Below are 24,402 nucleotides of genomic sequence, written 5' to 3'. Positions count from 1 at the left end.
GAGGAGAGGATGAGGAGAGGAGAGGAGAGGAGAGGAGAGGAGAGGAGAGGAGAGGAGAGGAGAGGAGAGGAGAGGAGAGGAGAGGAGCAGTATACTGTCCAGATGTACGGAGGTGTCTCTCTGAAGCTCATCTGCTCACCAATAGTCTGAAAGTTGAGTGCTACGAGCTGACAGCCAGCGTTCCAGAACACTTGAGGCATGTAGTTTGAGGAATCCACGCGTGTTCCTTTAGGATAAATTCTGCTCAGCTGAAACTTGTTGTATCTACATGAACACGGTTAAGAACTGAGCGCTTTAACATCTGAATCAGAAAACCTGAACCACCAATGACATCTGACGGAAACACATCTAACATCCACAACACATCCAGAGTCGGCAGCCTAATTTCCGGTCGTATTTATTACTTTCTTCTTTTTTATCTAAAAAAACATATTTGCAGGCCAAAAATCCTCCTCTGCCCATACAGTGTCCCAAAAAGCTCACCAGCGCCATCTTGTACAACTAGCCAATTAGATGAGGTATACACATACAGGGCGATGACGTACTTCAGCTAACATCTCAGCCAGCTAAGCCACTTCCGCTCTCATTCTGCTGAGGTCACTTTTCATCATGTGTTTAGTAAGAAAACGTTCAAATTTCAACAAACCGACAGCACTACGGCTAAACATTGCTACTGTATATGTCTTTGTGATTATGTCTCAAGAAAAAGTTTACTTTGCTTTTTGTTTGTCGATGTATGACGTAGTCTGGGATAATTTGGGATAATTTGACTCATGTCGTTGACCGTAATCAAAGTCCGTTTAGGGAAGTCGTGCCACTCGGCGGCCATCTTTGCAGTGCGCGTCCGGGCAGTTATTGAGCGTTGCGCTCCTCCCCATTCATTTCAACGGCAGTGAGGTATCTTGTTTATATTCATATACTTGCCGTAATCCTATGTACATCTTGAAATGCCATGGTTTCTTATGGACGCTACGTGCGCCGGATGAAACAGAACTGGCTGAGATTTTAGCGGACGTAAGTCATCGCTACGTGTGCATATACCCAACTGAAGTAGAAAATAAACATTAATGAAAAATGTAACTATTAATTAAAAAATGTTACTTTTTCAGTTTGTTCCACCAATGTACATCTTATTTAAAACATGGCAATAGCATTATGTGTTCTATGTATTCTGTACAGTTTATTTCATAAATTTCTGGGGTTTTTTGTCTTTACTGTTTGTAATATATGTGTCTACCGTAAAACTGCTTTTCAACAGTGCAAAATGTATATAAAAAAATTAAATAATGTCATAAAATTAGACAATTATATTATTATACTTATTTATACATTTATTATCAATATAAATATGATCAAATACTGTTAAGATCTCAAATTTGAATGATCCTAAAACTGACTTATTTTTTTATATAACGTCATAACGTCATTCATTCCTTTTCCAAGTTGAAAGTGATAAATGACCTGAACAGAAAGTGTTTTTCTGTCACATTAATGCTGCATTACAGCCGTTGGCGTGGCCTGACAGATCTGATCATCTGGGTCAGAAGTTTGCATGAATAATAAATGAACTTGTCCCCATTTCCCCGTCATGTGTCCGATCAGAAATGTGTGTTACAGTAGCACTGATCTCAGTACAGCAGAAGTTCTGGAGGTAAAGGATTCTCGACAAACTCTACGGGGGTCTTCGTGAGCTGCTCCAGCGCTTTCGTCTCCACAAACGAGGACATCTGATAACTGCGTTTGGTTTCTGAAAACAGACATGTCTTAGATTTAGCGATTGCAGCCTATTGTGATTGAATCTCAGCTAATGTGTGACCCTGCGTGTGATGGTCTTACTTTTGGAAATCTCAAAGGAATGAAATTTGGTGGGCTGGATGTAATTGACTAAGGTGGACATTTCTTCAGTGGCAAACGCCTCACATCCGGCCGTGCCCTACAAACACAGAAACACACAGATATGAATGCACATCTCTCGCTTGTTTAACATGAATAAAGCCCAGATTTTCACCCTACACTACAATACAAAACCCTTCTGACCTCATCCATGGATTTCTTGCAGTCGTCGTCGTCATCTTCGTCATCATCGTCTTCATCAGCATCCACCTCCGCGGACGCTGAACAACAGAAACTTCAATCAAATCTGACGTCAGATTCATGAATGCAATTATAACATCAGACGTCTGAAAGGTTTCTGTGTTCAAGGAAAATGTCACTTTCCCCGTATGCTGTGAGGTTTTCTGTGCGATTTCATTTCTTTCTTTCTTTTGGTCTGTTAAAGATCTGCTCATGATGACTCATGAATCACACAACAGCTTTATGTGACTGTAATGTTGTTCTTGTGTATCCAGCTGTTCAGTGCTGAATGATGTCTGAAACCTTTAAAACCCCCTCACATCCGTCACCAGACCCAACGCTTTAAACGGCCCGCGTCTCGCTCACCTGCCGTCACACACATATCAAACACTGGTTTGGTTGTGCTTCCTTCCTTTAGGAAAAGTCTAGTGGTCATCTTTGAATAATTATCATTTTTATTCCTATTTATTTACTTATAAATTACTTTCCCTGGTCACGCTGCAACATGGTTTGTTTGAAGTATAACATAGTGTATGTTTTATTAAAGTGTGTTTAAAGTCTCTCTTTCTTTTTGCTAAAGATGTAAGCGAATGTATAAATGGCATATATGATTTGTAACACCACATCCTAACCAAACGATGCGATGACATTCCTGCGATTAGCAATTTGTTTGTCCATAACGAAAGCGAAAAAGGGGCGGGACGTGACAATCAATCACAAAACACAGCCAATCAGAACCGTTTTTTCGCTGCAGCTGAAGAGTGCATGTAGAGAAATGCGTCCTGTTCTCATGACTTCAGTGATACCTCACAGGTCGCTGTGCTATAATTTGAGAATCTAAACGTGTCTTATCAAACATATATAGCCTGCCCTGTCCCCATCCATGTTTGGCGATTAATATTCATGAGTTGCAGAATTTACATCGAAGGAAATCGTGGTGTGGGCGGCGCTATCAGCCGCGACGTAGCAGAAATAGAAACCGCTTCTAAAATAGAAATGGCCGTTGCTCGTCGCATAGCACTGTAGCAGCTGGTTAGGACAAAACCACTGATTAACATGGAAAAGATACCTTTTATCGCGGCGTCGCATCACATATGGTTAGGACACGGTGTAAGGGATAATCCACGGCTATCCATGCATTAAAAGATTTATTCGCTAGTTGCATTAAAGGATTTATCAGCAAGTTGCATTAAAGGATTTATTCATTAAAGGGTTTATTCGCTAGTTGCATTAAAGGGTTTATTCACTAGTTGCATTAAAGGGTTTATTCACTAGTTGCATTAAAGGGTTTATTCGCTAGTTGCATTAAAGGGTTTATTCGCTAGTTGCATTAAAGGATTTTAATGCATAACGTGGAGGACAAGAACCACCCGACACGAAGCTAGCCGTGGACTATCCCACTTATACCATGGTCATTTGCAAACTTAAAGCTGTTGTTTGCTAGTTGAACAAGATGGCGCCGGTGAGCTTTTGGGATGCCAAAGTATGGGAAAAGGAGGATTTATGGGTGTTTTTTAGATAAAACATAAGAAAGTTATATCAGCGATATGACAGATCCTCTTTACATTGCTGAGCACTTCATTAAGCCAAAACAACTCGTTAGTGTTACACGACCGAAAATTAGTCTGCCGACTCTGCCGTCGCCAAAGCTCACCTGTACCAGTGTTGGGTGAGTTACTCTGAAAAAGTAATGAATTACTAGTTACTAATGACATGTTCAATAGTGTAATTAGATTACTGTACAAATGACTCTCTCCAAAAAGTATTTAATGACTTATTACTAATTACTTTCTATATCCTACGTCAACCTTGATTAGAATTGATTCAAGGATAGGCATGAAACGGCTCTTTTAATTAATTCAAATAAATAATAAATAACTACAGAAATTATTCTTATTAACTGACCAAAGTATACAAAAGTGAGAAGGATACATTAAAAGCATGCATTTTAAAGTTAGACTTATAATTTGGATGTCAATTCCAGTATTGTATACATTACACATTATTTAGTTCGATTACATCTGAAGAAACTGTAATTAAATTACAGAAAAAATCCCTTACTTTACTTTTTCAAGGGAAAAGTAATTAAATTACAGTAACTAATTACTTAGTAACTAGTTACACCCAACACTGACTTGTGCAACTAGCCCATTGATGTTTACAGTGTCATTTTTGATCAGACAGGTGAAATGCACCCCTTCCAGCCAATCAGAAGTATTCAAACAGACCATATTTGATCATGTGAAATGCGAGTTTGTGTGTCACTTTTGTTCAACTTTGTTTTCGTTTTTTGGCCTTTATTGATAAGACATACCGTACGGTGTATGTGAATGGCTGTTGTCCATTTTTCAACAAATTGGCACCAAGAGATTTATATGCGTTTTCTAAATAAAATGCAACGGCTTTCTAGATGACGTGTACTGTATATGGTGTCACTGATGGATGTGTCATATGCTGTATGATGATGATGTAATACCAGCAGGTCCAGCGCTGGGTGACGAGGGTTCAAAGACGCTGGAGGAATCACTGTTAGTGTTGGACGCCTGCTCGGACAGCTTCTTCTTTGTGCTTCCGTCTGACGGTTTGGGGTGAGATTTCTTGTTTTTGATGAGGATTTTCCCCGCGAGCTCTTGAGGACTTGGCAGAGGAACACCCGACTCCAGCTGCAACACAAGCTGCCATGAGACACTGATGAGACGGCCATGAGAATATGAGAATAATAAACTCACAAGATATTTCTCCAGGGGTTCAGTCAGAAGAGCGTCTCCAAATATCGATCTGCAATACTCTGCCATCTTGGCCTGCTGCTTGGGACTGCGAAGCACAACACAAACACAAGCGCCGATGAGATAAAAACAACAACAACTGAATTATTTACCAATAAACAAGATAAATCAGGAAAGACTTGTTTTTAAAGGATATGTCAAATCTTGCGCTTATGTTTCATATTTAATAGATTTATTTCCAATAGAAAAAAGAATGCATTTTCATCTCTCAACACAACATTGTATTGCGATTTCTGCAGTGTGTTGTGACATTCGTCTGCATGTTTTTCCAGGAATCCGCCTGTGATGTTATTCAAATGAAACTGGCTGACGGCACGCATCGTGTCGTCTTTGATTTCAGGCATAAAATAAAGCGGGCACGGCGCGTGACGCCTCACAGCGATGACTGCAGATTAATGATGCGTTTCAGAGACGCTGTAATCGCTTCACTTCTGGTTGCCATAGCTGCGGTGGACTGTGAGGATCAGACGCTGTAGCGGCCGCCAGCGCAGGACACTTACGAGTCCACGTGATTCTCGAAGGACAGAATGACGGGGAAGGGAGAGGTTTTAAAAGCACACTCGGCGATGGCTTCAATCACTTCCTGAAGAGAAACAAACAGATTATCTCTATGTATGATTCAGATAATCCATACGCCTATTATTTTAACTGATTCATCATTTCACTGGTGAAGAAAACTGTAGTATACTTTAATATTTACCGTAGTAAACTGTAGAATTTGTTTTACATGCAAGTATACTACAGCGATCCCAACACAGCTCTTGTACGGCGTGCGTGTGTGCTGCGGTTCACCTTGAAGGAGATTTCAGATGTCATGGTGAATCCGTGTGTGATGACGGGCTCTTCCTCTGCGGTACGACCCTTCCAACAGTCCAACTCCACACAACGACAACCAGACAACAGAGTCTGACGATACATCTCAACAGAAGAGTTCCCTGCCAGCTGACCCGCTAACACACACACACAACACGTTACACAACACATGGGTTTAGTACAACAGACGTTTACTGTATATGCACTTATCTTTATTCTGACAAGACTTTACTTCAGTCACTGTACATGTGAGGAAGGTGTAACTGGTGAACAGCTGATGTTTTTTCTATTCTTTCACTTTTGCTTTTCTTGAAATAAAAATAAAACACTTTCTTCTTTATTCATGTGAATATTTCAAATTAATATTTTTGCATATTGTTATTTACTGTGTGTTGCGTTACCTATGAGGTGTGTGTTGTATTGTGTGTTGTTGTGTTACATGTGCAGAGCTGGGTAGTAACGGATTACATGTAATCTGGATTACGTAATCAGATTCCAAAAATCAAGTAGTTGTAATTTGAGTAAACTACATTTTCAAATACTCCAAATCAGACTACAGTTACTTTTTTATGGATTACATGATTACATATTATTCACAGAATGGCAGTAAGTTGTTTACAGTTTACATTTTTTCATTTTTTATAATAAACATACCTACCACTTATGCAGTATATGTTTGTGATGCTTCGATCTTTTTCTGGCAGAAAGGGGAGGGGTTTGGAATCGCACAGAGATGCAAAAGGGAGCAGCTCTTGGCATTTGAATGCTGGATGTTTAGACACTAGGGGTGTGACGAGTCTCGTGAACCCACGAGATTGGGTTCACAAGAATAAAACAAGATTTTTACACGTTTTTAAAGTAATCCTCAATGGTGAAATGTATAAAAAAATTGAACAATTTATTCAACTAAAAGCAAAATAGGTGCATTTTGAAAATTTTGCATAAATGAATGTAATTTACGTCTATTTTTATGAATTATAATATGATTTAAATCTTCAATACTAATTTCACCATCAAACTCCATCATGCTGATATCACGAGACCTTGACGAGAAATCTTGTCACACCCCTAATAGACACCCTTTCATTTTGAAGGAAACTCATGGGAAAACTTTTCAGTGTTACTATTCAGTAAACACTAACAACTAGTTATATGAGTGTTAGTGTTTGTTCCATACTGTACTTTAAAAAGATGTCGAGGCCCTGGTTGGTGATAAAGAATGGAATATTTTTTCCTCGTTGTATCTTTCAAAATAGTACAAAATTATCCTGCTTCAATGTATGTAACATCAAATAAGATGAAGTCAAACATAATCTAAATGTAATCCAAAAGTAGTCCGATTACATTACCAAAAACATGTAATCTAAGAGATTACGTTACTAACTACACATTTTGTAATCAGCAACTGATGACAATTCCTTAATCAACCCAGCTCTGCATGCGTGTTGTGTGTGCTGTGTTACCTGTGAGATATGTGTTGTGTGATGAGTTGATGAAGTAATGTGAGAGGGGGAAGCTCATGTCTTCACTCTGGTCCAGTTTCTCTGGAGGAATGACGCTGTTCTCTTCACTGATCAGATACCTGGTGAAGCCCTCCACGGAGATCAGCCCTGTCACACAAATAACACACAAGTTAACATCAAATTCATATTTTCATCTATTTGCATTCTACACAAATGTCTTATGCTGGGTTCACACCAAACGCGAACAATCGTGTTCCACGCTCTTGATTACCTGCGGGAAAAGTTCGTAATTTTCTCGTGAGTGATGTGATCTGAAAAATATTTTCAACCGTCGCAGAAGACGAGATTGACGCCCGATTCGCATCATTCGCACCGCCTGCCGCGAGTACGTGTCTTTGCATTGACTTTTTATGCAATTTACGCGCGCAAAACGCTTAATTGGCATTTGGTATGAACCCAGTGTTATGACAGAGGAAAGCCAGTCTAAAAGAAAACCAATGAAAAGAAGTCCTGCCTCACAATAATTCCCTTCAGTTGTTCTGTTAGACTCAGAAATGCGTCAGATGACAAAAGTTAAAAGTGTTTCGTTTTTAAAAGAAGAATCCACCATACTATACCCTACACAACTTGAATTAAGCATAAATGAGGATAGAAAACCTCCGGAGAGGAAAGGATCTTTTTTTGCACCTGAAGTAATAGCTTGAGTAAATGAACACGACAACTGCAAAGCGACTGGCAGGATTGCGACTCTTTAAACAGCGGTGTGGTGTGGGTGCGGACGCGTCCCCTGTGACTCACTCTCACCCACCCTTTACATTAATTAAAGTCATTCTTCATCTCAGAGCTCCAGAGGTAATTAACCGCGGCCCTGTTTGATAGCCACACCGACACGCCTCCATGAAACGTTCCACAGCTCGCACCGGCCCGGTTCTGTCATTCCAGAGCAAACAACCTTTGATTTAAACTCCAAAATAACACCAACCACCTTCACTGTGCCCGAGTCAAACGCTTTCTAAAGACCACAATTACAGCCGCCGGCGGATCTTCAGCAATTGTCTTGTCAGGTTCAATGGAGAAAGAAGAACAAACACTGTGTGCGGCTCTTAACAAAGTCAAATCATTTCAAGTGCTCTGTCGCTCTTCTCCCGGTTTGTCATGAATCTGAGCGTCCTCGGCCCGTCTTTCAGACCGAATAGAGTCTGACGGGCCGATGTAAAGAGACCACTGATCATCTTTATCAGTGCCTATCAGCGCTCTTTCTGCTCTTAATGTGTGCAATAAATCAGCTGTCACGAGAGAACGGCGTCCCGCACATGATCATCCAGTGACCTGATCTCCAGCTCTCCCGTGGAGCCTTGTGCTCTCACAGATACAGAAATAAACCCACTCGCTCAGCGTCTCAGGACTAACTGTTGCTATGGCAATGACACTATAAGACAAAGGACGGAAAATGTTACAATAAAAACAAAATCAACAATAAAAGCACGTAAAGGAAATCCAACAAGCACTCGCAGGGCTGGACAGAGTTCATCTGTTTGCTCTGAAACACGTCCAATACATTAGAAATGATGGGGACATGAGGAGCAATGATATTAGATTTTTGATTGCATTAACCCTGTAGAACCTGAGGCAAAATAGGTTGCTTTCACTGTCAAATTCTAACACAATGTGCTATCATCATGTGCAAGGTATCTTTTGTCAGAAAACAAATGTCTTTTAATACATTAAGGTTAATGACCATTACTGTGTGTTGTGAGTTTGTAAATATAGGTGCCGTTCTTTGGCTGTTTTTGAAGCTTTGATGATGTTTTTTGGGTGTTTGACAGTGGATGTTCATGTTTCTAGTTTCAAAAACGCTTTATATTTCACCTATTTCAAGTCTATTCTTCACCACAATCAGATTTTTTCCGGTTTCTATAAAGTCCCTCCTTCCGAAAGGCTCTGATTGGTAAAGCTGACCAGGTGTGTCGTGATCGGTTCCCCGCTTAGAGCGTGTGTGTGAAGATGTCCCACCCACACCATATCAGCGAGCTTCCGCTTCTGAGGCTGTCGTGATTGGTCGGTGCCCCTCTCAGCGCACGTGTGTTCATAAACTTTGGCTTTTAGCAATAAAAAGCCAATTTATCATTTTGCAGATATTAGTTATGCTCTAACAGCAACATTACACACTAACTAAAGTTTGAAAAATGGCATCATGGGGAACGGCGCCTTTAAATAAAAAACAGATTTTTTTAACAGATTTTTATTTAGAAATTCTCCAAAAAAAACTAAAGAACGAAAGAATCTACCACTTTAGACTTAAAAAATACATTACGTGCATTAAAGTCTTTTTAGTGTCACTCATGTACATAGTTTTCATTTAGGAGCCTTTTTTACCCCAGTTCTCCAGGGGTTTTCACTCGTCATTCACTGAAATGTGTTGGTGTCTGAAGCAGTTCGTGTCTAACTGCAGGCAAAAATCATCCCGAGCGCCGTTTCTGTTGTGTATCTCCTCTTCACCGTGTTTTGTTTGCTCACTTTATTACTTTGCTTCTCAAAAACTCTCTAAGCTGTCGCGCTCCATGAGAAGAGCAGCTCCAGAACTCCCTGTTCATATTCGCCCCCCCGCTGCTCTCCACGGAAACAGCAGCGATTGGCTGACGGAAAGCAAGATATTACCGTAATATACCATATACATTCAAAAAGCTCAATTAGTCGACTTTTAGGAGCAATTCCAATTTTTTTTGAAAGCACAACTGGTTGAAGAGTTACAGGAAAATGAATACTGCTTGGTAAAAAGTCTCGATGACGACACATCCAGTTTAATAGGGTTAAACGTTTAGAAACAAAGTGTTCTTGAAGCTCACAGGAGATCAAAACGAAGCATGTGTGATCCCTTAAAATACTGCCTACAGAGACAGCTCACTAGGGTTTGGAGCGTTGTCGTGTCGCACGCACCTATCTCAATCATTCCCGGGTTGGGCTCAAACTTCTCCACGAGCAGTTGAATTTGTTCAGGCTTCAGCGGCGGGTACAAGATCTCATTGAGCCGTGGATCTCTCTGTTTGTTATTGATGAAGTCGGTCATCTGATCCAGAGTCAGACAGTTTCTGCTCTTTGCACCACTGGAGAGAGAGATGCAGTCAAACTTACAAATTACACCACCAGATTAAACAGAAAACAGTGATGAAGACTTACAGATCAGTAAAGATTTGGTGAACGTCAGGTCGTGGACAGAGGTGATTGATGAATGATTTATAGACCTCAGGGGTTAAATCCTCCAGAGGGATGGAGTCGTTCTGCAACGACAGAGAAACACAAACAACGCACGTTCATAGTTATTCTTAAATCCTACCGCAATATTTGTGATCTGAACACTGAAGAATCCACCATTCAAAACATCCCTGTGGAGGAACTACAAAACAGAAGTGGCCAGCGTGCTTTAACAACACGTGCCTCCTGTTAATAACAACTCAAAAGAGAATCAATGGATCTGTTACCACAAACCCCATAAACGCATGAAGCCGTCTGAGAGCAAATGTTACTGCTGTCAGACATTGAAGATATTCACGCGAGACAGTCGGTGTGAAAGGCCGAGGCAGCGTCTGAGGCTGATGAATGCTTTACTGGTGAAAATATAAAAGCAGAAAGCATGAAAGCCTTGAACGCTTTGAGTGAGTCAGGGGTGAAGAACAGAGAGAACAGCACATGATCATTTCTCATTAACGCCCCCCCCCCCCACACAACAATTCCCCCCGGAGACCTTTCAACTTCATCATCATGATCATCATCATCATCACCGCTCCACCTTGCACTCACTCACTGACACACAAAACCACAGACGTTATTGCTTATGGGCTCTATTTTAACAATCTAAGCGCAGGGTGCATTCGATGCATCCTCAATATCGAGAACACATCCGGGTACTTTTATGCGTTGTCTTTTCTTGTGTTCTTGAGTATTGGAACCAGACTTTGACGAATATTGATGACGTAGAGCGAGGACACGAGGACCCAAGACCGCTGAAGAACGCACGTTGAGAAACGGCGAGCCAGTTGCGCTCGCAACGTGGCGGATTCGCTATTTACATGGCAGAAGTTGCAAGAGCAAAGACTGGACGCTTCGCCAGAGAGGAAACGCATCTGCTCATGCGCGAGGTTAAAGCGTGCGAGCAGACCATCTACGGACATTGTAATCCATTTATTTGTAATGTTTGTCATGTTTGTGTGCTGCTGCGCTTCCCTCTTTGTGTAATAAGCAGAATGTATGCGAGCTGTGCAACCACCTATAAGCGCATTTTACTAACGTGCTCTTTAAATAACCAAAAACATATTGCGCCGTTGACTTTAGACCAGGTTTCAGTCGGTCAGTGGCGCAGTCTATTTCATTTGCCTCAAAATAGCAACGTGCCAACAATGCGCCTGACCACACCTCATTTTCAGACCAGCACGCCCATGGGCGCAAATGCATTTTATATTTGAACAATGCGGCGCAGGACTGGAAAATATGAACTGCGTCGGGCTGAAACGAGCAAAAACACTTGCGCCGCATTGCGCCGGGTGTACGATAGGGCCCCTTGTTTTCAGACCAGCACGCCCATGGACGCAAATGCATTTGCTATTTAAACAACGTGGCGCAGGACGTGAAAATGAAAACTGCATCGTGCTGAAATGAGCAAAAAACACTTGCGTTGGCCACATTACGCCAAGTGTACGACAGAGCCTCAGACGTGTCTCTTTAATAGCTCAAGAGATCTGACGTTTGAGTTCTCGGTTGTGTTTCATTTCAATATCAAATGAGAGCGTCACAAATTTAATCTCACTGATGAGGAGATGTCATCTGTGATTTTTCTTACGGTCTAACGGTCACTTCCTGTGGGATCACGAGTCTTCCTGTCTGCCTGCAGGTTTCTGGAGTCATAATCTGAACATATGCTCACCCGGCCGGACGGGAGGTTACAGCTCTCCAGCGCCGTCTCCACACGCTTCCGATCAGCCGAAAACATACGGAAGATGCTTCATAAAACAGAGACACGTTTCAGAGAATAACATCAGTTGAAGATTCATTTTGTGATCTATAGAATGAATCAGTTTCAAGAGTTTAGCACTTACTTTTTCACAGGGATTCGAGCCTCCTGATTGGTCTGCAGCCTGAGCCTCGTGTAACTGATAACGAACAAATTTTCATCAATGTCACACGTGTCACGAAAAAGTGCCGTTTGTGTCCAATGAAATAAAGCCATTCGATTTTACACTGCGTGCAAATAAATCACGTCATCATTCACGGCTGTTTTAATTCTGCTTTTTAAAATAAAATCCTGAAGATTTCAAGCACACGCTCAGTACGTGAGAAAAACCCGTTCATGCATTCGTGGTGATTCAGCAAACATGACTTTATTTCTGGGATGTACGCGTGCGAATCGCATGCAGGTCCTTACGCTTTCTCCAGACATGATTCTTTGCCCATGTTTTGAGCGAGTAGGTTGGACGCCAGACTGAAAAGCTCATCTGCCCACTCCTGCGTGACACCACACACACCAGAGGTTCCATCAGATCTGCTCAACACTAACATTCATTCTCAACAAACACACAGCTGGGAAAACTCTATTCAGCATTTATCTAATCCAATCATTCAGATGTTTCCTGAACATTTTGTGTAGATCATAACATCGACTAGAATATCAAATAATTGACAAATATCCTAATATTTTCTATGCATCCCTTGTGCTTCAATAACAGCAGAACTTGAGAGGAATTACATCACAGTGTTTGTGAATGTTTATATGATCAAAACATGAGGGTTGCTAGGGGAAATACCCTGGCGACATCCTCCTGGAAGGCCATGAAGTTCAGGTACTGGATATTGACCATGTCTGGACCCGTCACCACGGTCAACATTCTGTTCTCTATCCGTCCCACAAGATTCCCCACATCCAGAAGCTCTCGAAGCTTCGCCTCCTGAGAGAGAGAGAGAGAGAGAGAGAGAGAGAGAGAGAGAGAGAGAAATCATGCAGACGTCTCGAAATAATCCCGTAAGCCTCTTTCACCCACAAGCACTTTATCTGTATGTTCAAAAGTCTTTCTGAGCTGCTAAGCACCTGAAGAGCAGGAAAAACATTCCATCTCCCCAGAGCCAGAAGCGTATGCTTTCAGGGTTTGGCTACGATATATTCAATCTAAAAATACCTAATAAATAACAACTGAGAAAACTGTTTGGAAAGATAAGCATTATCATTTCATATATAACAGTTTCTTGCTAACAAACATCTCAAGGACATTTCTGCAAGTCTTTTTAGACAGAGAACAAGAACGACCTTTTATCTGTTAGAGAGACTACAGGTCATTTAACTAATGACAGAAAACACACAAGATCTGGTGAAATAGTGTGGTAGAATTTGTGTTCAATGGTTTTCAACCAAAAAGCACAAAAGCAGATATTTTGAGAAATGTCTCAGTGGTTTGTGTTCACACAATGGAAGTCAATGGAGTTCAGTGTTGTTTGATTATCAACGTTCTTCAAAATATGTGCAGTTGACAAATAAATGAGTCCTACGGAGTGACAGACAACAAATGTTTAATGTGAATATGAATAATATAAAATAACAACAGTTTGTTTTCTAAATGTCGCTGTGTCGCACCATTGGACACCTGCATGGCTTATTTCTCACCCGTATCTTTTCACCCCTATCGACCTTTTCAACGAGAAACACTTGAGCGGTGTTTGTAATGTTAAATACAGCAAAGAAAACGTTAAGATTCTATGAAACGCAATAGTCATTCATATGCTTTCCCGTAGCTCAGTGGTTAGAGCGAGGCGCTGACAACACCAAGGTCACGGGTTCCATCCCAGGGATTGGGAAACAAATGTGAAGTATTCCAATGTAAGTCGCGCTGGATAAAAGCGCCTGCTAAATGTGTAAATGGAAATGGAAAAACACAAACGCAGAGCGGCACCGTGAGCTGTTATTCTTTCCATGTAACACGAAAGCAGAAAGACAACGACCGTCTGTCAAGAACGTTAGTAGGTTGACTTTAAGACACCTGCTGATGTCACATGTGATTTGTTGTGTGTTGGTCACGAGATGATGTGCGGTGTCTGCGAGTCATGTTTCAGAGGCCACAGACCTCCGCTGCACTTTTATTTAAAGCCGTTTCCAGCGACAGCATGACAAACGACACGGCTTCATTAGTGAGAGATGCTGTGTGTAGCTCTGAATATCATCTGAATAATACATGGCGTTATTGAATATTAAAGTGACTCTTTAAAAGGGAAGTTATGTGTGAAGCGGACAGATGTGCACAATTATTACAGCTCAACACAAGCTGAACTAAATGTTTTATACTTAACCACGCTCATGTTTGCTCGAGCAAAAGCCATTAAAGTCCCAGTGAAATTAAAAATGACAATGCCTATTTTTCATGAAATATTGCAGCGTTTATAGTAAATAGTTTATCAATGTGGGTCAATTTCTTTTTAAAATTCGTGTGCTCTCTTAATCTTCTGTTCAAATCTGTAAATGCACTTCCGTCCTGTAACGGCTATCCATCTGAAATGAGGTATGTTAGACGGCTTGGGCGGAGCATCCGTTAACTCCTCCCCTTCAACTGTCAGTCTGCTGCCAGTTCCATTTCCATTTTTTATACATCCAATCAAATCGCAGAGAAAGACCAAAGCCACGCCCACTATTTTTCTCATTAGAAATTCCATTTCACTAAATACGGGGACTTGAAACGTCACACGACATCAACCGTGTTCAGAACGTTAACAAGCTTTCTAAACCCTCATAAAGATGTCAAGAGGTCTACTGGGGTCTCTGAATTATCACTGGTTTTTAAACTCATCCTTCAGCCATCAAGCTCTTGAATACAGATATTATCTCCAGCGATTCTCTCGCGTTTGCATGTTTCATGCAAATCTCCTTTTGATTGTCTGGTGGACGGGCGGTGGGGAAAGAAAGGTCCCGGTGAGAGGGAAATAAATTGGATTTTGATTTATCAGCACACCTGCATACATTACACACACCGAGAACGAAAAACCACAGACCATCGTTTCGAATTCAGTGATAAAACAATATTCACGCACCGCCGACGCGTTCAATGAAAACACGCAACGCAGAACTCAAGTATCATTTTATCTTGCACAAACTCTTGATTCGGGAAGGCACTTGAGCTTCGTGAGGGTTTACAGCACATTGCTATGCGGTTGCTAGGGTCTTGTGGATGGTTGCCAGGTCATTGCTATGCGGTTGATGATGTGTTCTGTGTGGTTTCTGAGTCAGAAGAGTCGACCCCCAAAGTAACCGAATGGGGTTTGTTGAAATGCAAAACATTTAGTCAAATGCCTCTGAGCTCATTTATTCATTATTCTGATGGCTTTAGAATCACATGAGTCAGCGCTGACGGGCTGCGGGGCGGACCACCGTGTCCTGTTCTCAGCTCCAGAAGCCCAAGTCACCGCCGTCACTTTGTGCTCCGTCGGGCTCTTCGCCATGTTGGCTGTCCTTTCTGGCAACCTCATTAACTCGGGTGCCTTTGGCAGCTTTTCCACAAGAGTTTCTATGGCAACCTGCATCAAGACCTCGCTGGATTTAACCAAACCTGGGCCAGAACGACTGAACTCACTCAACGGGCTTTTTTAGGATTTGTGGCGTTCTTTAACGCAACCGCAAACCGGCTACATTACGCAAGTTACGCACAACGCAATTCTGCAGAGAAGTCGCAGGTTATGAGGATCACAAACTCCTACGTCAGCTCTTTTAAATGCTGAACGTCTGGATGAACGGCCAGATAAAACACGCTCCTCGCTTTACCAATCACTGAGAATATATAAATACTACTCTATTAATAATACAATCAAAGAAATACAAAAATACAGACGTTCTTCAGCTCTTCTTTACTTTTCAATTTGAGCAAATAGACTGAAACTTTCTTTAAAACACATGTAAACAATCCACTGCTGCTGCAACAATTTTAATATGATTTATTGCATATCAGAAACGTCTTAACGAACTTCACATTTTTCAATGTCATGAACACTGAACAGTTTGTCCTTTTTTATCTTTAACAAGACATCACGAGCACACAGAACCAGTTAAAGATGAGGAGGAAAGTGTTGCCGATAAGATGACGAATTCTTCCTTCTATTCTTCATTCATCTGCTGTCGCATTATAAGCAGAAAGAAATTCAATCTTCTTTCCAATCAATTCAACCGGCTGATACATAAAGCAATTCTGAAACAAAAGCAGCCGGATATTTCTGCACGGTCTCAGCGTAGAAGCCATTAAAATCTCATTCTGATTGCCTTCCTTTGATAAACCAGTCAAATTTAACAACAGGCAATTAGGATTCGACGGCTGCTTTGGGAGGAAAAACTCAGATTGGGGTTTGTCATTGCTCCAGCCACACTTCAACGAGACATCAGAGAAAAGACATCATCTCAATGTTGTTCAAGGAATCATATGCATTAATACAGAGAACATCAGTGTAACACACGGCTTTAATATAGATCAAGACATCTGTCTCCAGCGCCACAAACAAGCATTCATTTTTTTGTCACAAAAGCAGCGCTGAGGTTTTATTTGCATGTCATCTGTTCAGTTTTATTAAGGGCCGATCTTTCATTTTGGCAACAATCCTCTCTGCCATCTTCAACATGACTCAGCATCTCATTTTCTGTCTTTATAAATGGATTTGACCTCGGTGTCCAGGGACGGACGGACGGTTTGTTGTGGCACATGGACACATTCACTACGCTATGAGATTTATTCTACTGACTCAAACACTGCATTTCCCACAAACACACACTCTTCTACACAACTACACTAAAGACATTCTCTCAAAGAGAGAGAGAGAGAGATTTTGCTTTTGTAAATCTTTGTTTAAACTATACTCTATTTCTGTTTTGATATATTTACATATATTATAAAACACTTTAAGTTGCACTACATACATAAACACTTTATTTTATTTTATTACTATAATTATCTTTCTTTTTGTTTGTTACATATTTGCACTATTTGTACGCAGCCCCGCTGCAAATGCTTTGGCAATAGGAATGTACATTTTGTCATGCCGATAAAGCACACTTAAATTTTCTGTTAGTTTATTTAGTACTTTTTTTTGTATATATGTTTCTACGCTATATTTTTCTTTCTGTTTTTACATTTTATTTCACTTAATTTCATTTCGCTCTACATACATCTTACGTTTTTCCTTTGTAAACATGATTATTTTAAAATGAAATGTGCAATCGTGTTTCATATGTTATGGGGCTTCACACCAAAAGCGAATTAAGCGTTTTGCGTGAGTACATTACATACAAAGTCAATGCAAAGACACGAATAGACGCGAACACGCGGCAGGCGATGCGAATGACGCAAATCGGGCGGCACGATTGCCGCGAACACGCATAAATCTCGTCTTCCGCGTAGGTTGAAAATATTTGTTTAGCGTGTTGACAAAATGTTTATATGCTCTCCTACTTGTAAGTCGCTTTGGATAAAAGCGTCTGCCAAATGAATAAATGTAAATGTAAATTTGTCAGATCGCGTCAACAAACTTTTCCCGCGAGTAATAAAGAGTGTGGAACGCTATTGTTCGCGTTTGGTGTAAACCCAGCATTAGTCAATCCAACAGCAAACATGAAATAACACTGAACAACATTATTACAACATTCATTAATCTCGCTTATTACACGGCTCGTTGGAATGCTTGATTCTGATTGGCCAGTCGCAACATTAGCAGGTTCATTATTGCCAGATAACAACCGCTCAAAACTAATAACACACGGTAACTCTCCGCTTCGCATGGGGTCCTGATCACACTGTCGGGGCTTATTTCTGCGATAACTGTACATTATGCCTCATTAATCTTAACTTTTACATACAAAAACTTTTTTACATCCAAGTTGCAAATTTGTTCACAACCTAATATGTTAAAAATCTAAATTCACACTGGAAAATAGAATATCTAGACTACAAAATGCTGTAGAAAAAGTTCTTGATCAGAACACACTTCCGTCAATGAGGACAGATCCTCTTTATCCTCAGAACTGGGGTATCATTTGATTTGGGGAGGATGAATGCACTGCATTAAACACACAACACACACCGACTCTGTCCTGGTCCTCCTGATATTCTCACATGATTCAGACGTGTACGGTGTCACTCTGTGTGGGAAAGAGTTCACCTGGCAGACCCCCGGCCCAGATTTAGATCACGCTGGTCTGGATTTAGCATGACTACAGATGTCTGTGTGCCTGTGGCAGACTGTAACAGACCATTACCCTCATAGAGAGATACTGATCACCCACCAGAGCTATTAACCCATATCCAACACCAGAAACACACTGAACCTCCACACTACACAAGGACACACTTCAACACACACACACCGTTAGAGAAGCCCAGTGCAACAGGAATCACCCAAAATATCTCACATTCGTTTGATTCACAGGGATTTCAGTGAACGTCTTCAAAAAGGATGAGAACTGCACCCACTGACAACCAGACGACGTCTTTACAGCGGTTAAAGACACACAACCGAGCGTTGTGTTTGAGAAAAGGCACGATTGCAGTAGTGCTGTGATGTGTATTTCTGGGCTAAATGACGTCGTGACGGACTGGACAGTCTGTCTTACCTTTGGGGTTTTGGTGCATTTGCCCGTTCTTGCATCTTTGATGTAGGTGACGTCCAATAGGTCGGTCTCCTGAAAGAGGGAGGGGCACATGCGTTCATTTCACAGCTCAATATAAATGTCACACACTGCGTGATAAAAACAATGTCACGCCGGAATCGATCGATACTCTTTTAAATATCACAAAAGCCCTTCAGACGTCACACAGGGACGACACACCAGCTGTTGTCACACACTTATGGAAAATACACAATTAATAATTAAGCAGATGCGACAGCTACATAGTCAAATTCGTGCACGTTGAAGAAGAATAAGTAGGGATGGAAATGATGGCGGCGTGGAGCACTGCAGTATTTGCGTCTGCGGTGTGTAATGCGCAGGATGACTGATATGACTTCTGACAGCTGCAGACCAAAGCTGACGGCGATCTTGTGGCGCGACTGAGCTGGAACAAAGAAAGAGCCGCTTGCTGTTTATATGCATTTGTGCAATGCTGGAAATGATTGGAGGATAAAAATAGAATATGCTTCAATTCTCCAGCAACAAAAATGATTCGCCTCTGTCCACCTGGATAACACTTTATTCTGTCAATCAAAAATCTATCAACATTCATTTCTGTTTTGTTTTCTGTGTTAGTATAATGTCATGTATAATGTGTGTGCGACTGTAATGTCTACAATGAAATTGTAGTATATATATCACATGTCTCCCAAACCGTTTACAAACAATAAACGTCCGTCTAGGTTTCCCGAGATCTAAACTGACACATTGACTGTGTCCAGTGGTGTAGCCTACTCCCCGTCCCAGGCCGACAACCCATGAGCACCAGCACACTAGAGTACGCCTCTACACGCAAGAGTTCAACAGCCAATGACAGCTGGGAGGACTTGCTTGTTTTGTTAATCACGGTGTAACTCTATAACCGTCTTTAGCCTCAGATGGTATACGTACACAATCCCTAAACACAGGTTTCATCAGCTGGTCATTTTCAATGCACATTTGTGATCCATGAGAAAACCCAGCTATAAAGTCATTTATACTGTTTCGACATAAACCCACCCTGCTAAAAAAGAATATGACATAAATTCTAGTGGTTTACTATTACTATTATCATTACTATCAAATTTTTCTTTTACATAATTTAAAAAAATGTTTCGGGCATTAATGTGTGTTCTGTTGATCCCCATCTGCATCTACCGTGTTTTGGGCAGGGTTGTATTGTTTTTCAGCAGGGCAACCAACATAACGTAAAGAATATCCTGTGAAAGTATCATCTTTAGATTTTGAGTTAGTTTGATTTTGACTGACTGGTTTGTGCGGTGTCTCTGAATTGTCAAAACGCCTCTCAACATGCTTGCTACGGATGCGAAAAACGCAGCTTACCAACAGGGGATGGTGGTGGTCTATGAAGGGGAGTCGGGTTAAAGCAATTTCAAAAGACATGCATCAGGCCTCCTTGATATCGTTCTGCAGATTCTGCAGTCAGTGTGCGCAGACGTCTGCTTCTGTGTCACATCCACTGAGACTGTATCATCAAACGGCAGCGATCTCACAAATGTGCTACAATATTAATATTGGTTGTAAGCGACTGTCATGTTTTTCTCGTCTTTCACTGGCGACAATCTGGCCTGCGGTGTTTCTAAATATAGCCACTGGTGTATTGATTCAAAAGACGCTGGGTTTGCATAACAATACAGGAGGCGATTATATTACTATTGGCCAGCAGCTGCTGTACTGGAATGTCTCGTGTGTGTTTTATGATATTCACTGTATTCATTGATTCTGTCAGTAGATTATCACGTAAAAGAGTTCAAGCCTTTAATGAACATGTCCAAAAATCCAAAGAAGGAAATAAGCAATTGCATTTTGCATCAAGACGATTCAACTTTGAAAAATAAACAGTATTCAAAAATAGTGTTTTAAAAAAATCAAAAAGGTATTCACATCATGCATTTTAATAACGTGGAACAATATCATTAACAATATAAAAAGCACTGGAATACAATTCTTATTTTTATATGAAAAAGTAAAAAAAAACTGTAACTATTGAGAAAATAAGGCATAAGGCACATCCATATAAATATATAATTATAAAGGTTTTCAAAGCAGGCTTTAATAGAAAATAGAATTGCTTATCACCTTTTTATCTTTTTGATATGAGATGAGACGTGACCTTGAGGTGTTTTTATCCGTCATTGTCATTGTTTGCGGCTCTTGTAAGGACACACTTACAGTCCCAATTAGCGAGGGTTTATTCAATACCATCTGGAATCATTGAGTCACACTCCTGATATTATTCTAATATTATTCACAGACATCCCGCTGTCCTCATGAAGTTTACTGGAACACATTTGAATCAAGTGACTGAATCACCATTGATTTTCTTATGTAACTCTGATGTTACAGCACCAGCGGAGGAAGAGGATGTTATATTCGCGCTTATCTTATATGACATCACTTCCTGTTGAGTTCACTTTCTGAAAGTGAAAAACATCACTTTCTTGTCATTGAATTATCTTTTTTTAAAGCTTGAAGAGACTTATTATTAGATCTCAGTTTTAGGGCGTTTTCAAATAAAAGTCACGTGCGAGTAAACTCTCATTCGATTGGTCAGAGTGCATCTGTTTATTTTCCGGCCGGTAACGCGAGTGATAATGAGCGTCAGCTGCGCGTTGTCTCGCATCTCTCACGGCGGAGCTCGGGAAGCATAAAAGGAGGAGAAGGACGAGAGAGAACCAGGCCTGGATTTTATGTTATGTTATATTGTGTTTGTGTGGCCGGCAGTCGACTGTGAGGGAGCTGTCAGCACTTTACTTTCGTTTTGTTGTTTGTTTATTTGATTAAAAGTTTGGTTTAACGTTCACCGGTTCCCGCCTCCTTCCTTCCTTACTTTGAACATTGTTACAGGGAGCCATTAGCAAAACAATCCCTTTTGCGTCACGCAACTTTACATAAATACCCATCATACATTGTGATACAGTCTGGTTCGTTGGTCCGTTGGGTCGGATGGCTTTCACACGTCTGCCGAACCGCTCCAGAGTTCGTTTGCAATAGGGTCGAGACCACCTTGTTCAGGCGGTCTCGGAGCGATTGTTCTGGGGCGGATCCTAGCGCGATTGCCGTGTTCACACATGCCTAAACGAATCGAACCAAGAGAGAAAAAGCACCAGGTTCCGAAACAAACCCTTATGTGTGAAAACGCCCTTAGTTTCGTCTTGGATGTGTCTGGAGATAAAAATACACAAATGAGTCAACTGTTGATAGTAAAAATATACTATAAAGCTAAGATGCTATGCTAACAATATAGAAAGCATAGCTCAGTTGTTTGGTTTTACAGCATTTCATATTGCATGCAAAAAAACTGTGACTTTTTTGTAAATTCAGACTCGATTATCACAAGAACACTTTCATTCCGCATTTTAAATTCCTTATGAAGAGAAGCAATAGATTTCTCTGTGTGCCATTATAACACTATTACATTCTCAACATTGATGTGATCGCTTATCATTCAGGAACATAACAGAACAATCTGTAGAAGTTCACAGCTCACAAACGCACCTCAACTAATGGTGTTACGCTTCTGCCAGAGGGTGAGACGATTACCCATCATGCACTGCAACATGAACCACCGATAAAGAATTAAGTAAAACGGTCAACAATGAGAGGACCAGTTTTTTTGGAGCATGCTTTGCTTTCGTGACGAATCTGAGTCCAGTTTAAAACTGATTCCGGGCAGATTCACACAGATCTAAAGACACGAATTCAACCTGACAAAGTGTTTTGAGGTCTAGACCCGAGTTAAATATCAATGTCATTCGCCCAAAACTGATACCATCCGCTTTTAAAGAGCTCAACGGTTTGAATGACACAGGAAAATCCACGGCTGGTGTGAAGGTAAAAAAACAAACAGGACTCTTGTAGAGTAATAATTGTGTGTGTTTTTAATACGCTGTGACTTCATGCGCTGCACTTCACCCACACGCAACTCCAGTCAGATCATTTCATAACAATTACACTTCAACACAATCTATTCCAAACACACAACCATCAATGACCTGATAGACAGATAGCTAGATGGATGGATGGAAAGAATTCGTTGTTGAATTAGTATTTAAAGTGGCACACGCGCGCACACACAGGTTTATGAAGAGCCAAACTCTGAGGCGATGTGAGCAGTTGGCTGTCAGAGCTCCATCTGGACAATAGAGTCACTTCATATCATTCCCCGCGGCTAGACCTCAACTCCAGATTTAGAAACTGACACCCTTCCATAAATCAAATAAACTGTGTTCTTCTGATCAAATGTGTGCGATGCTCTCGATTTTGTGTCGCATTTAATGTCACGGCAACTGAAGCTTTTTGATCCGTTCAGGAGTTTGACAGCTCGGGTCACCCAACGCAGAACACATAAATAAATCCAACACGTCATCATTTTCATTATTCAGTGTTTTATGCATAACATGTTGATTTCAATAGTTTTACCTTATTCTGATCCGTCCAGTACAGAAAGAAGCCCTGCGGATCCACACGCAGCGTTACCGGAGTCACAGTAGACGAATCCTGAAAGCAAAAAGAAAGTATTGAGTACAATTAGGTTTAATTAAAAGCTCATTTTTACATTTGCTGAAGAAAATGTGAGTGTTGCTTACATGCCTGCAGGCAGCACAACCCTTATGAAAATGAACCCATGGATTTAATACAGTAAAAGTGCCGTGTGTTTCGGGACACATTGATGAACATTTGAAGAGTTTGGTTCCAAAAATGTCAAAAATTATGTTTTTATTGTGTTTTATTGTGTTAGTTTGAGTTATTATTACTTAGATCAAAACAAACCAACTGCAGTTTGATTGATATTAATTGAAATGCACAATAAAAAAAACATGATTTTTGAACATTTTTAAAACGGAGTTATCTCACTTTGGAAACAAACTCTTTGTTTGTTTCGCCAAAGTTTTACAAGTACAAATACATTAATAGGACAGCAACAAATAACATAAAAACAGAGAGTCAAAATATCTCTGTATAAAGTTACAGAATAAAAATCTGTATCTGTGCAGAAGATGAGAAAGTCATTCTGGCTGGCACAAGAAGGGATGTCCACTTTAAAACATGTTTGAGGTTTGACTCACACGTTGCATAAGAGTTCCTTTTAAGTTCCTCATTTCGGCTCATAATTCAGAATATTCCTGCGGAACAACAGCCAGCACGTTCTGTAGATGTAGCAGCTCTTCTTGCTGCCATGCTAATGTCTCATCTGATGAGGAAAGGTAGCGTTTTCCCCTCGAGCAAGACTCTTTGTCAGAGATCTGTACGTGATTGTGTTATTTTAGAGCTTGTGTGGGTCTGGTCGCATTCTAACTGCACGTCTGAGTTGGGCGGCGGAGCGTGTCTTAGCTAATGCAAGGCGGGCAAGAAGACAGCGATTTAAAGCATGAAAGTTGCCATAGCAACAGGCCAACATTTTCATTCGTTTTATTTGCTGAGAAAAGCCTTAAAACGTCAACGTTTCAGCTTAAGGCATTAAGGTTTTGATTTTAGTCTTTTGGGAATTTAACGCATTTATTTAAAGTGAACATGCAGCAGAGTACTGTCTGAGACCAGACTGAGAAGTGTGACGTTTAAAGACATCAAAAGGACCGTTCAGAAATCTCAA

At 40.8% G+C, this 24,402-nt stretch overlaps 1 protein-coding gene across 2 annotated transcripts in view; it reads right to left on the bottom strand.

Moving 5' to 3' along the window:
• Window positions 1-24,402, bottom strand: part of LOC130560164 (1-phosphatidylinositol 4,5-bisphosphate phosphodiesterase beta-1) — a 38,052-nt gene that overhangs the window by 11,809 nt on the left and 1,841 nt on the right. For both annotated transcript variants that reach the window (XR_008963661.1, XM_057343736.1), the window contains exons 2-18: window positions 23,232-23,309; window positions 18,753-18,821; window positions 12,931-13,071; window positions 12,552-12,631; window positions 12,226-12,279; window positions 12,054-12,129; window positions 10,313-10,413; window positions 10,073-10,239; window positions 7,136-7,282; window positions 5,652-5,809; window positions 5,360-5,442; window positions 4,803-4,887; window positions 4,550-4,736; window positions 2,038-2,114; window positions 1,837-1,933; window positions 1,663-1,747; window positions 140-264 (exon numbers count right to left, since the gene is read on the bottom strand). Coding sequence is in view for 1 of the 2 variants with exons in the window: in XM_057343736.1 (XP_057199719.1) it covers window positions 140-264; window positions 1,663-1,747; window positions 1,837-1,933; window positions 2,038-2,114; window positions 4,550-4,736; window positions 4,803-4,887; window positions 5,360-5,442; window positions 5,652-5,809; window positions 7,136-7,282; window positions 10,073-10,239; window positions 10,313-10,413; window positions 12,054-12,129; window positions 12,226-12,279; window positions 12,552-12,631; window positions 12,931-13,071; window positions 18,753-18,821; window positions 23,232-23,309 (1,810 nt within the window). In the remaining variant the exon portion in view is untranslated. The remainder of the gene's footprint in view (window positions 1-139; window positions 265-1,662; window positions 1,748-1,836; window positions 1,934-2,037; window positions 2,115-4,549; window positions 4,737-4,802; window positions 4,888-5,359; window positions 5,443-5,651; window positions 5,810-7,135; window positions 7,283-10,072; window positions 10,240-10,312; window positions 10,414-12,053; window positions 12,130-12,225; window positions 12,280-12,551; window positions 12,632-12,930; window positions 13,072-18,752; window positions 18,822-23,231; window positions 23,310-24,402) is intronic.

This window comes from Triplophysa rosa, linkage group LG10 (assembly GCF_024868665.1).
Source record: "Triplophysa rosa linkage group LG10, Trosa_1v2, whole genome shotgun sequence".
In the NCBI taxonomy this organism is placed as follows: Eukaryota; Metazoa; Chordata; class Actinopteri; order Cypriniformes; family Nemacheilidae; genus Triplophysa; species Triplophysa rosa.
Note: the sequence above shows the minus strand (reverse complement) of the source record. Positions and strands in the feature narration are given on the sequence as shown.